The sequence below is a fragment of the Pinus tabuliformis genome, chromosome 3_1, assembly GCF_031772625.1.
Source record: "Pinus tabuliformis cultivar Carrire ecotype Pingquan chromosome 3_1, CPIR1, whole genome shotgun sequence".
In the NCBI taxonomy this organism is placed as follows: domain Eukaryota; kingdom Viridiplantae; phylum Streptophyta; class Pinopsida; order Pinales; family Pinaceae; genus Pinus; species Pinus tabuliformis.
In genome coordinates this window covers 807,425,949-807,439,895 of record NC_142301.1, presented here as the reverse complement: position 1 = coordinate 807,439,895, position 13,947 = coordinate 807,425,949, and the positions used below count along the sequence as shown (strand labels likewise).

Here is a 13,947-nt window from a genome sequence, read left to right as displayed (position 1 = left end):
GCAATACATCCTAAGAATTAAATATAATCAATCCAAGTACATTAAGGGCATCCAAAATGATATGGACCACACTCCTACTACTAGATATATGGCATCATCACCAAGCTCCAACTATAGGCCCTAAAGTCAACTAAAGACCTTCTTGTTGAAGTTCAAATGTCTAAATGCTCTATGCTTCTAGGCGTCCCCCCTCAAAAGGGGCATTTTGAGGGGCGTGCATCCCACTTAATTTTGTCTAATAACCCTTAAAATTGTAAGAGTTAATGTAAATTTAAAATAAAATAACAGAAACAAAAACATAAAAAATAAAATTTAAGCTAGAAAGAAAAATACATAACAAATATCAAAACCTAAACTAATTTCCAATGCCTGACTCACTCATTCGACTTACCAAACTTAGCTCTAATCGACTTATCCCGCAGTGCTATCTAACTTACCAGTGAATTGTTGCCTCTCCTCCCCCACAGCACTCCAACTTTTCAATTTTTACTCTAGATATTGATGACCTCGTATCGATTCTTTGATTGGTCACTCCTTACTGTTTTTGAGTTTGAGTTATATCAATTTACTATTCCATTCTTCATATTTTAGTATCTACTATAGTCTATTTTGGTTAGTACTAATTAGATTCTAGAATGATGAATTTAAATTTGAAATCAATTTAGAATCTAGAATGATGAGTGATGAATTTAATTTTTAAATCAATGTAGATTCTAGAATGATAAATGATGAATATGGATCAATGTATTTCATTATTGAATCTTGTGGTGTTTGGATGAATGATCAGTATGAATGATGTATGTATCAATATTATTGATGAATATGGATCAGTGTATTTCATTATTTAATTCAATCATGTATGGATCAATGTATTTGAAAAAAATTATATACCCTGACATCCCCCCTAAATTTCCCTAAAATTTGAGGGTACTCCCACACATCCCCCATGTGTGTCTCCCCACGCCAGCATCCCCCCGTCCCAGAGTCTTGCTGGAACATAGGTTCTAAGTCTATAAAGGTCCAACATGCATGTGCCCTCTCTATCTCTCCCCTACATATAACCATTGTATGCCTCCATTCCATTAGAGATGTGCCCTCCTCTCTCTCTCTCTTTGTGCCATGCACAATAACCAAGGACAATTGAGTCGTAGCACCATTAATGTCGAAAAACCTATCCAATGCCAGCAGGTAAAAATATAACATCACCACTAAGACTCTCTGAAGCTTTCCTTATGAATGCAATCACATCCACATCTCATATCAAGGTTGGAGGAGCCTCAATTTTTGACAGGATGTTAACAAAATGGGAAAGAATGTGAACCCTTTATTGTTCAGAGAAGTTTTGCACCCACGCTAAGATATTTCACAACTCAATTTTGCTCATAGATAAAAGACTCTAGCAACAAGGGCCTTTGCACTCTAGCAAATGAAAACATGTACCAGAGCTGAGATAAATGACTTTATGCCATGGGAAGATCTTATAAAGAAATGCAACCTGATGTCTGGTTATTTTCCAGAGGACTTGTGAGCTCTCACCTAAGGAAACATTTCCCCAACTAGCAATAAAAAAATTGTGACACCTATTCGAGAGACTAGACTGCGAAAAATTTTCAAACCCTTTTGATCACATTCAACAAATCATATTTACATTTATTTCGAGAGCCCATCTAGTTTATGACCTATCGAAAATATAAAATGGACACTTCCTCGATGGCCTACAAGATCTTGAAGCTGTATGGAAAACTCCTTCATAACCTAGAATAACTTTCAGTGGTGTTTGAATTATCAAGGTCTTGCGACTAGAGACAAATTCAACAAGAACGGATGGATGTCTTCCATTGCTCTATTTGTTGAAAGAACAAAACAAACCTACAGTTTGTTAGGTTCTAACCCCTTGCCAAGTCTACCTTGTCCCGGGACTCTACCTCTAGTCAAGCCCCTTCAATATGCTCAATTAAACAAGTAGGCAAGATTATTACCAAATACAAGGCCCAGGCCAGTCACCTACCATACTAACTAGAAACTACCAATGTGGAAATATTTTATTGCATATTAAAGAATGGAAAAATGTCGTGAGCTAAGTCACAAGACACATCCCTTAGGATCTCGTGTCCCATATTTCTCATGTCAAACATGACACGAGCCATAAAACGTGTCGAACACGATTTTCATTGTCATAAAATCATGACACGTTTTTGGACCATGTCGAAAACGTGCCCTAGCATATTTCAATTTTAGGACACGTCTCCAACAAAATCCCTAGTTTAAAATGTCGCGTCTTGGTTTTCTGTCTATGTTCATGAGGTATTCCGAAGTCCATTTCGTTGTTTGCATTTTCACATCTTGTTGGAGTTGAGACAACGTTATTCACCTTTTGCTCGTGTGGCTAATCAAACTCGCTATGTCTTTTCTGAAGGCCACATTGTTGAAAATAGCAACAAGAAATGTTAAAAATAGCATCAAGAAAAATCCTAATTAAATTGGGAATAAAATTGTAATTCCACAGCTCATGACAACATGTAATAGTTAACTAAGTTAATTTGACTTAACTCAGTTATTTTGAGTTGAGGGTTTAACTAGAGTCATGTAGAGTGTCTCCTACAATTAGGAGCACTTGTTGAGTTTATTTTCAGTTGTAATTATTTAATTCAATCTAACTGAGTTAAAGTCAGTTAAACTAGTTCCAACTAATGAAGGAATTAGTGGGAGGTGCAGTAGTGGGGTGCAGCTTATAGTTGTGGGGTGTTGTCTGCTGTCGAGTGTGGTGCTGCTTGATGTACAATGTGGTGTTGCCTGTCGAACAGTAGGTGTTGCCTGAAGTGCAGTGTGGTGTTGCTTGTGCAGTGATCAACCATTACACTAAAGATTCACTCATAATTAACTCGTGCATGTCAAATTAGAGAAAGACCCAGTTGAGATTGAAGTTCAGGGACAGTGTATCAGTTGTAAAATCATCTAAATTAATGATGGTGCATGTAATCAGAGGAAGACCTATGAGGATTGCGCAATTCATAATTGTGAAATTTCCCAATTAAATAGGGGTTAATTCCCAAGGGAACAATGCAAGGAAATAGGGACTTGGGCAAGCAAGAATTTGGCTAAGTATTGACTTGAGCTTGTCTAGGAAGCAGTGAGATAGATAGAGATAGTGCAGAGGTTGCTCAGGCTTGAGCAAAGCATTGTAATCTTCTCATATTTTCTGATTAATGCAATATACATATAGCAAGGGTTTTAGTTGTCGCTTTTCCCCATAAAATCATTGTGTTATGTGTGATTAAATTCTCTCTCTTATATGCTTTGTGATTTCATCGATCATTTATTGTTTCCGCTAATGAGTAGAGTAGATTCAAGTCAATTGTTTTAGCATATTACAATCTGCAGTTTGAATCTACAAGGAATTTATACACACATACTCGTGCGAATCAACCTCAGACTAACACGAATCAAACAGGAAAGGTAATAATTTTATTTATAAGTTAAATGAATCTTGGTATGAATGCATCTAGTCAAGACCAAAGAGCACAATACCTCCTGAGTTTCCATCTGTGCATGCCCTGATCTTGTTCCTTTCTCATTTGAGTGTAAGCACAAAAAATAAGAATTGAAACCAAAAATAAAGAGTTTGTACTATGTGAGAAGTTATGAACCTGAACCAACATGATAAGGAAGGGGTTCTCTGAGATTTGACTCTACATTACTAAGCCCAATAAGAAAGGGGTTGTATAAGATTTGAATTTTTATTATGTGGGAAGTTATGCATCTGAGTCAGCATTGTTTGATTATGATCTAACTATACATTAATAATTTAATAAGAAAGGGTTTTTTATGAGATTTGATGTGGGAAGTCATGAACCTTAACCAGAATGATAAAGAAGGGTTTTCTGAGCATTGGTTGTTATATAACTTTTGTAGAAAATCCACGAAATTCTACAACTGCTAATATGAACAATCTGAAACTAATTTATTTTCATATAGACACATAATTTCTCTACTAATTTTGCAGTAGAACAAGAACAAAAATAAATACACAATCACACAATTCAACAACACAAATTTTCTAGGGAACCCAACAGGGAAAACCCTCTTCTTGATTGAGACTCTTATTGAAGAAGAATGAGCAATAGATCTCTTACAATACAATATTGTTTGAATAAAGAATACAATGATCTCCCTGGTTGAACTAAGCATGAAACCCCTGTAAGACCCCTAATCCTTATGCCTTCTTGCCTTTCCCTGGATGAGCTCCAAAATCCTTGCGCAGATCCTAGGAAATAAGCCCCTATTTCCTAACACATGGGTTGCTCCTATTTCTTAGGAATTAGCCCCTATTTTTTAACACATTCCCAAGGCAATTATTCCTTCTTCAATACTCGCACAAGCTCCTCTTGCACATTCTTTCCTTCACAAGCTCACAAGCTCATAAACTCGTGCTCAAATTATGATTACAATTGTGCGTTCGCTCTTCCTTATAAGCAATTTTCCTTATAAGCAATTCGAATGGCTAACTCTAGCAAATTATATTTTAGGAATTGATTTTATGATTGATGAGTTAACTGAGTTAACTAACTCATGCAACTCATCTCATCTCAACTCTAGAACTTGAGAATCAATCACTTGTCCTTTTCCTAAATTAACTTGTACTAGAAGAGAATGAACTCAGCCTTCCAATTTTGCACATTAGTTAACTGCTTCATAACTTGACCTAATTTGTGGGGACTCATCCTAAACCATAGGAATTCATCCTAACTTATAGGAATTAGCTCCTAACTTGTAGGAATTGATTCCTAACTTACAGGAATTTGAGCATGCTAAGGAAGAACTCATTGAGGTCGCTTTGATTAAGGAACAAATCAAGGAACCCTTTCTTGCTATCATTTTCAACAACTTTGTATTGGTTGGTTGGTATATAACATTATATCATTGATCTAGTAAATTAATAAACTAACTAGTTCTAAAATTGTAAATACTAAATTAGTAATTACTAAATAGATAACATCCTGATTCATATTTGTAGATGTTTTAATTTCTAAAAAATATGGATCAAGCACTATATTTCAGTATTATATATATATATATATATATATATATATATATATATAACGTGTTCCTTGTGTCTTATTTCCAAGGTCATCGTGTCTCGTGCCGGATACTCGTATTTATGTGTCCTCCATGTCCCATGTCCTCAAGTCATGTAACTTAGGTCATGAGCAAACATTCTAATAACGAGGTCCCCCTCGCACAGAAAAAGGACACGAACTGCTTGTGGGCAATCAGCAACTAGGAGACCAGAGGTCCAAAATACAGATAGATGATTGACCCATATCCTCCAGGTTGGTAGTAACTTGGTACCCATCTGGGAGATTAGCAAGGCTAACATATGAATTGTTGTGAGTCACTAGAGCAGAACTATGGATAAGAGGGATGCCGAATGGCCCAATCTGAAAAACTTTTGACCTTTTGGCGATGCCAAGATGGCTGGTTTTCCTATTCAATACTGCTTGGTGCTCATTAAGAGCTTAGTATAGTATAATAATAATGGATGTGTCAACATCAGACTCCAATCCCATACTAATATTTTTTATGTTTCCTAACATTTAGGAGAGCGTGCCTATCCCCTAGTCCCCTCGTAGATTAAGGTGAAGAACTAGAAACTAATTGTTCATAATTCAGCTTAATAGAAGTATTAGAATTATGACTCACACACAAAATGCAACCAAAAAGAACTTACATATTTCCATCCAACGTTTGCATAGCAGTAGTTACAGTGGATGTCGGAAACAGTGTGCAATCCAGTAGTCATCATCCTGTCCTCTAACAGCCCAGCAGACACGTTCACCCTGCAAAAGTTTTATCCAAGGATATTTTACTGGCACAAACAATCAAAGAACCATAACCACTGAAATATGATTCATCAATCTCAAACCTCACCTATGCAAGAACCTCACACTTTCTCAACAATATAAACAAAAAAATCCACAAGAAAATCAATAAAATCCTCCAGTTCTCATTAGTGTGTGGGTACTGGTGGTTTGCTCCCACCAGAAACTCAAAGTACCTGTCAAAAGATAATAATATTGCTTTATAAGACCTAATGAATGCAACCACTGAATACAACCTGACACTAAGTGCACCTATGCAAAGTAAGTAGTTTTGGGAAGCCATCTCTTTGTCGTCCTAGAGTAGCCTCTTCACCTTGTAGGTAACTTGGAGCTTTATCTTAGGCATTCCATTGTCTAGGCAAAGAGCATAAGACAAAACACACCTAAAGCCTTTATGAATGATGATTGCAAATTTATTGCAGACATAGATTATAGTTGCATGAAAATACAAAGTTTATGCTTTAAATTGAACAGCAAATAAATTGTTTGCAGAGTTACCCCAACTTACCCTCTCTTTGATATTTTAGAAGCAATACCAACCAGAAACATTTTAAGCAAGCATGATCCATCTTAAACACAGATCTATAAATTGCCAAGGAGGATTAAAAACACAAGGTATGTCTCTTTTGATCCTTTCAGGAATAAATTCGGGATTAAGCTGGATCTACATTAGTTTTATAGTCATTGTTTAAATGTGTTAAGAGAGATATGACGTTGGTTTTTTATTGTTTTAATTTAGGATTACACACACGAAGATGCATCTTCCCTCACGCAAGCAGTAGAGCACCTCACTTCACTCCATGAAATGACATTTTATTTGGATGACTTCAGATTCAGTCATACAGTAATGTCATTGAGCTTTTAGCATCACTTCCACACCATGATTTTGATATATGTTTACAAGACAGTTAGTTTGGGAGAAAAAAAAAATGCTAAACCGACAATTCAGATTTTCATTCCAAAATAAATCAAATGACAAATCTGTGTTGCTTGTGAGACCATTCATTTATGATAATATATTATGTCAACAATTCAAATTTTCGTCTAAGAATAAAGCAACTGGCAAATCTGTGTTGCTCAGACACTGTTCCAAATGAAATCATTGGTACTAAAAATCTTGCCAAATTGTTCTCCACAATACACATCTGTAGAAATAGATCAAAATAGTTACTGAAGGCAGTGTAATGGATGTTAGAAGTAATGCTTCTCAAGACAATTTTCATAATGCATTGAAGAGTAGAATTGTTCAGCAAGCCAAGCCATAACATATCTCGTTATAACTGCAATGTTGATAAGGGTGTTACGAGGAAAGTACCCACACAATGTTGATAAGGGTATTATATGGCAAATACCCCACAAACGAAGAGAAGTAGGCGGCAAATGCAACCAATAGAATTGCATAATCAGGAAGCAGAGACAGTGATTTAGATAGAGATATCAGAAACTTGCCATTCTATCTGATGCTTAAATATATATGTGCATCAAATGTAAGTCTATAGGCTCTTAAAAGACCTTACATTAAATATTTATACCTACTCCACCAAATTCACCTACCCTACTTAATCAAATGGATTACAGAAAAATATTGCACTAGTTATTTTTGCTCTCATCCCTGTTCACACTCCCATAAATGACAATATGACTTGACATTGGTATAAAAGGGCCTAATAACTTAATAAGAGCTACAAGAAGTTCTCATCAAATGTCTGCAAACTTTCACCATATCTCCAACACTGGCAAACATCCCATGATACCACTCTACCTTCGAAAACAAAACTTACTGATCTTTTCATCACTTAAAGGAGCTAGACATATATTATATTAGAGAACAAGACCCACCAAGTACATGCAAGCGACAGTAAAGCATCGTCTCTAAAATTGCTTTAAAAAAGGGAGAAGCTTACTAATGAGATGGTTGCTTAAGATTCTATTCTATCTAATATTTTCTGTTAGTTTGGTAGTCAAGGAGATACTACATAACCAGTGTTTGAGATCAATGTAAGTAATACTAAATCAAACATTGATGTCATGTAAATTCAACTTGAATAGATTTTCTACACCTAATTCCCATTGTTTTTGAAATACAAATGCACATACATGTGTTTCTACTTCCAAAACAGTTTAACTTACCAGGTAGACACTTATTTTTGAGCCAATCTGGTCGATTTTCAAAGCACTTAACTGAAAAAATAATGAACTCTAGTAAAGTAATGAAGGCTACTAATAAGCACCCCAGGAAATCATTAAATGATTTTGTTTTATTTTATTGCAGTACTTAGTAAACTGATACATTTTTAGGCATAGCTCATGAGTAATAAGCATGAAATTCTGAATAACAACTCAAAACATTATTCATGGGGATGTCAACAATTAATTTTGATATGAAGTTGTATACATCTTAACCTGATATAGATGTAAGTAATTTCCCATCGACCAGTTCGATAATTAGTAGAACAAACTGATAACCAGTTGCAGAAAAAAACAGGGCTAGCTTATCCAAAGAAGAGAACTTACACAGTATTAAAGAGATATGCCTTCCCATGCCTACAGTGAAATGTCTGGCAAAATAAAAAACAATAAATAGTGAGTTTGTCTTAAACTACAGACAAAAACAGGAAAAAATTCACGTATGGCAAAATTGCAATCTGCAAGCTTGAAATGTTTATTATCACACCCACATAAAACAACAATGTGTATTAGCTGAAATCTTAATGCATATGCAACGCTGCATCTTAGGTTGATTTAGCAATACGTTGATGTTAATTACAATTATTTCTTCACAAAATGCCAGATCACTTGCTAAGGCTCGTTCCATCCTTGCCTAGAAAAGCACGGAAGACATCGAAAATGTTAAAAACAATCTATCAACAATTTAAACTAGTAATTAATACAAGGGTCTTTCTAGGGTTTCCTGCTGCTTTCAGAAATTCAATTTGAACATTAGGACTTTCTATGGCAGCTTTCAGAGGGAATAGTAGGCATAAAAACTCTAAGTGGTCAAATATTGATAATAAGTTGTGAATTTGTGATGCGTTATTAGTAATTATATTGGTAATAGGTAGGCAAAGTAGCTGTCAATTGTGTTATCTAGGGTGGTTGGGCGAAATGGCTATTATCTTCCCCCTTAGTGACATGATGAGCTATAATGGATTGATAAATGTTGTTGTAATGGACTTGTGCCTATGAATATTGTTGTACTGGCTTCGAACCTTGTGAACTCTTAAGTGAGTATACCTATGGCCTGGCCTGGTACCAGAGGTACCAGCAAGCTCACTCTAGCCCTTGGACTAAGAGGGAAGCTGATTCCTTTCCTCGGAAAAAAAATGATAGGCAAAGTACCTGTACTTCCAGGAAAGAATCTATATTTTTATACATGAGATAAAAAGGTCACGCAACCATAGGAGACAATGCATGAGAATGCAGACTATCAAGTTGGGGAAGCCCAGCAATCCTTGTACTCTATTACTCTTTGAATAAACAATCCCACTGGCTTATTTATCATGTCTGATATTAAAGTGTCTGAACCCTCTCCCAAAATATGGCACTACTGCAGTTACAGATTTGGGTGATCACTGAAAGAAGGAACAATCTCATTCATGTGACTGGGCAACAATAGCATATTGAATGATGAAAACATTGAAGACTTAAATAAATCTGAATTCAAGGCCAATTGCATGAAATAAATGAAAACAACTGAACTACTTATTGTCAGTCCATGTTTTTTTGGGAAATCTATCAAAATAGATAATCTGTTGTAATTGTGCGAAGTAAGGGCTTGAAGAAATTCATAGCTGAGATGGTAAAATTGGACAATGCTGGGATTACCAATGCCCTGTCTCAATCATGAACATTCATGGATTCTTTGTTTAGCCACTTTTCAATATCTCCCTGCACTCTCAAACCCATGCTTGGGTACAATAATACAACATTAAGAATTTTACATTTCACGTTTCATATGCAGTGTTATCTTGGAGGTATGGCTTTAGAAAGCAATAATATTTAGCAGTTTCCAGCAACATTTTCAGTTTTTCATATTTACATTTTTAGTGAGAAATAACAGTTGATTGAAATGGTTGCTAAAAGGGCCACAATCAACACAGAGGCCTCTCAAATAGAATACCTGGTGGCCTCTGAAGAAAAAAGGAAGCTATCTCGGCACCTAAAAGCATTGGGCCTTCATGTGCACAAAGCCCCGGTGATTGTATTGAAGCCATAGCCAAGTCCAGATTTAATCTATTTATTCATGGGCATTTAGCCATTGGTTGAAACTTGGGACTATGTGCAAATGGAATAAACAAAACTAGAAAGTGCAAAATGGCTTATTCAACTATCTTGAGAGGGCACTTAATATTGGTTTTTCCTCTGAACCCTAGAGATAAAGAATGAGATAGAGTGTTTGAAAGGGGGTTGCTGGATGGCGGACCATGAGCTTCAACACTTTTTCACAGGTAGGAAACCATTTGGCACATATGTGCCCAAATCAATATAAATTGTTGGGCAGCATTCTCAAAACTTATGGAAAAAAAAAATTATCATCCATAACTTAAAAAACAAGCAGCAGCTTCCTCAGATTGGTAGGAACGAAGGAATAAGTCTTCAAAAGCTCTAAGGGAGCCAGCCAAAAAGACTACTGCAAACAAAGCTCTGGGTGGGCCACACAGCCCAAACTGTTCTGAAACCAAAGAGACCTCAAAAGGCTCAGTTGCATGGAAGCAACTTGGAAGGGGGGAAAGAGACTTACAGGTCAACCACAGGTGCAGTTCAAACCAAAGGGTCAAAGTTTGCAGCTGCACATAGCAATGCTAGAGTCCACATGCCAACACATTCCAAGTCAATCTTTCTCAAAAAGCTACCGAAGTATAACAAGATCTTTCAACTCCTTCACAAGAAGAGGATCAACAGATGAAAGATGTAAGCACCCCAAAGAAAACCTGTTTCTTTTTGGGTCTTACATCCAAAACGGGGGACAGATTTCAAGCTGAGAGTAGAAAATCAGCAATGTATATCAAAGAACTCCATGACCACTTGCCATTCATCTATACTTTTATGCTCTTGGGAGAGCAGTTTCCATTGTGTGTTATTTCAAAAACATATCATATAATTATTTTTTACCGGGAAAAGGGCTTGAAGGAATTGGTTACCATATTAATTCATTTCATCCTCCTTCACCGCAAGAAATAAGAATAGAATGATAGTTCTTAAGCTGGAATAAGTAATCTTTGGTAATTCTTTCCATATTAATATAACAAGTTGTCATCCTTGTGAAAGAAAGTCATTGTCCTGGGCATCCTCCGAAATCTGAGATATGGGGGCATCCCCTAATTCCCAAATGGTTGCCCAACCAACCCTTCAACTGCCATTAACATTGAGAAAAATGGCATCAAAATGAAACTTATTTTGTCATCCTAAAGATAATCCGGACTCTCTTATGTCAAATATGCTTATAACCCACCCCCTCAAAAAACCATCAACCGCATCCTCCCATCTGGGCCCTATTATTTCTAAATATGCTTACAACCCACACCCCTCCCAAAACCATCATTGATCATCCCATACAAGTGAAGACTTTCAAGAACGGCATTCCCTTGCTAGTCACTACATTTTATGAAAGACTTACCCTAAAGTTTCCACTGTTATTGCAAGCACAATCAATGGTATTAAGACACTAGATCATCATGCACATAACCCTAAATTGGGATTGTAGCAAATATTGTCCATGTGTCATAGTCACAAAGAGCAATGATTTGTCCAGAGAAAAAAGTGTAAATTTTCCAGCCATACCATACTCATCCAGAAAATTGAAAATAAATAAATAAATAGTTTGATAGCTGGTCAAATTTTGACTTGTTCACCAAGAGCAGTTTATCGATAGTGCCGTGGACTATAGTCTAACTTGTCTTGCCTCCGAATCCATGCCAGCCTTGCATTTACATGTTGGTTTCGTCATCACTCATTTGTGGTGGAAGTAGATGAAAATAGCCATTTGACAGAATAATGTGGAACATCAAAAGCTCAAGTCTCCAATTTCAACTCAGCTGAGCATTGAATATTAACATAATGTTGCACTCTTTTTGGAACTGATTCAAGAAACATGCTTCAGGAACTGCACAAAAAGGAGTGCACTTCCTTGTGATCAATCACCCATAATCACCAGAGATATATTCCGCTATAATCACCCATGACTTGCAACCAACCTCATCGTTTTCAAACGCATGCCATCTACCACGGTGATAATGGACTTTTTGTGGATGGCACAACAACTCAACATCATCAGTGAACCAATAATGCCCTGTTTTGACATAAATTTGATTGTAAAATTGTGTTGTGTATCAAACATTCTTTACTGTCCTTTTTCAACAAACCACAAAATAGGTAATCCGAATAATGTATGGGACTACTTCCTCACAGCACACTGTAAAGCAATAAAAATCTGGAGCAAAAGCACAAGCATGCACTTCAGATAGGCCCGGCATTGCCCTACCATAAAACTCTGGCAAAAACTGAAAACCAAGCTAAAAAGCATCCCAGTCACACTGCAACAAAAACGATCACGGCACCTACCTTGGACAGGATCTGATCAATATTTGCAAGATGGCTATGGCATGATCGGCAGCAGTAAATCCGCCCGCTTAACTGAACCAAATATAACCTCCCCATTTGAGATGCTGCTTTCCCAACAATTTTCTCTCGGTACTTAATGTTAGCCAGACAATTCTCCTCTACCAGAATTCACAATATATGATAACCCCAATCAATCTGCCAAGCACAAAACAGAATTCAATTACAAAACAAGAAAACCAAAAACCCATGATAACAACATAAATCCCACTGCCCAAAACGGTATTCACATGCAAATAAAGCCACTCCATTCATAGAAAGAACCTCGAAAGCGATGAACCCCAGGACCCTGAAATTACCCCAAATAGCCCATAAGATCGGTTAAAAAACTATATAACCATCCAGAATTCACTATCCAACAACGGTTAAAACCCTTTAGTCTCATAGATCATTAAACCACATTAATGGCACCACTTAGTCATCCAAAACTGCGAGGATTTACTCTCGTACCTTAACGCCTCCTGAAGAATGAAGAAAAGGGTTTCAACGAATGAATTTATATAAGCAATCCATTGACATGGGCCGGAAGAAATCTGCCGAAAGTTAACAGAAAACCCCATGAATTCCCACACGGCATGTTTTGATCAATTGGGATTTCTTAGAATTTCTATGGCGTGTAGGGCTGCTTACAGTATTTGTTGTCCCGTGTGAAAGGGGGTTTGTATGGTATTTCACCCGAGGAAGCCAAGTAGCAATGGCGAGGTTGCTTGGGCTTGTGGAACTTCCGGGAATTGACGAGGCCCTGCTTTATGCGGAAAAGAATGGCGGGTGATTATGCACAGGGGAAAGCTAAGCGACCAAGCAATTAATTTATTCCTCCAGGTTTGGAAGTGGGTTTAATTTAGTTAGCAGCGTCTATGTGTCTGAAGCAACTAAATTTTAGGGTGTTTTTGGTGGAGGATATAGGAACGTGGGTTCGTTTGAGTGTTAACTTTTGTTTTTAATAATATTATAGATGATTTGAAGAGGCTATATTTTGGGTTAAGGATAAGATCATATTGGAAGGTGTTTAATTTTTATTAAAATCGATTTTCAAACATCATTTATAGAATTTGTTCAGAGTACCGTTAATTTAGGATTATTGTATGTATGTTAAAGAATAGGTTTAATTTTTTAAAATTATTTTTTTAATTAATGGATAGATAGATAGATATTATAGATATCTCAGATTTTATGTTTTTGTGATTTATGATATATTGTTAATATTTTTTGGAAAAATCACATTGAAAACAGAAGGTCGATGCTTTTCGAATCCAAATCTAGGTTGATCATCAAAACTAGGATAATTAGTGTAGAGTTTTTGTATATACTTAAAAGGAAGATGTTTAATTAAATTAAGTTAAATAAATTAGACTTATAAAGTTTTAAGTTGATTAAAAGGATTTTGATATATTTAATTTTGAAAAAAAAAATCCATATCATTTCGAAATTATTTATTTTTATTATTAGA

At 36.2% G+C, this 13,947-nt stretch overlaps 1 protein-coding gene across 4 annotated transcripts in view; it reads right to left on the bottom strand.

Moving 5' to 3' along the window:
• Positions 1 to 13,285, bottom strand: part of LOC149189914 (protein yippee-like) — a 38,428-nt gene extending 25,143 nt beyond the window's left edge. Inside the window, exons 1-6 of one of the 4 annotated variants that reach the window (XM_089411974.1) lie at positions 13,128 to 13,285; positions 12,948 to 13,030; positions 12,762 to 12,786; positions 12,441 to 12,635; positions 8,394 to 8,437; positions 5,729 to 5,837 (exon numbers count right to left, since the gene is read on the bottom strand). In XM_089411974.1, the coding sequence (XP_089268100.1) occupies positions 5,729 to 5,837; positions 8,394 to 8,437; positions 12,441 to 12,536 (249 nt within the window). In that variant the 5' untranslated portion in view covers positions 12,537 to 12,635; positions 12,762 to 12,786; positions 12,948 to 13,030; positions 13,128 to 13,285. The other 3 variants (XM_089411973.1, XM_089411975.1, XM_089411976.1) reach the window with 3 other exon arrangements.
• Between the last annotated feature and the right edge of the window lie 662 nt (positions 13,286 to 13,947).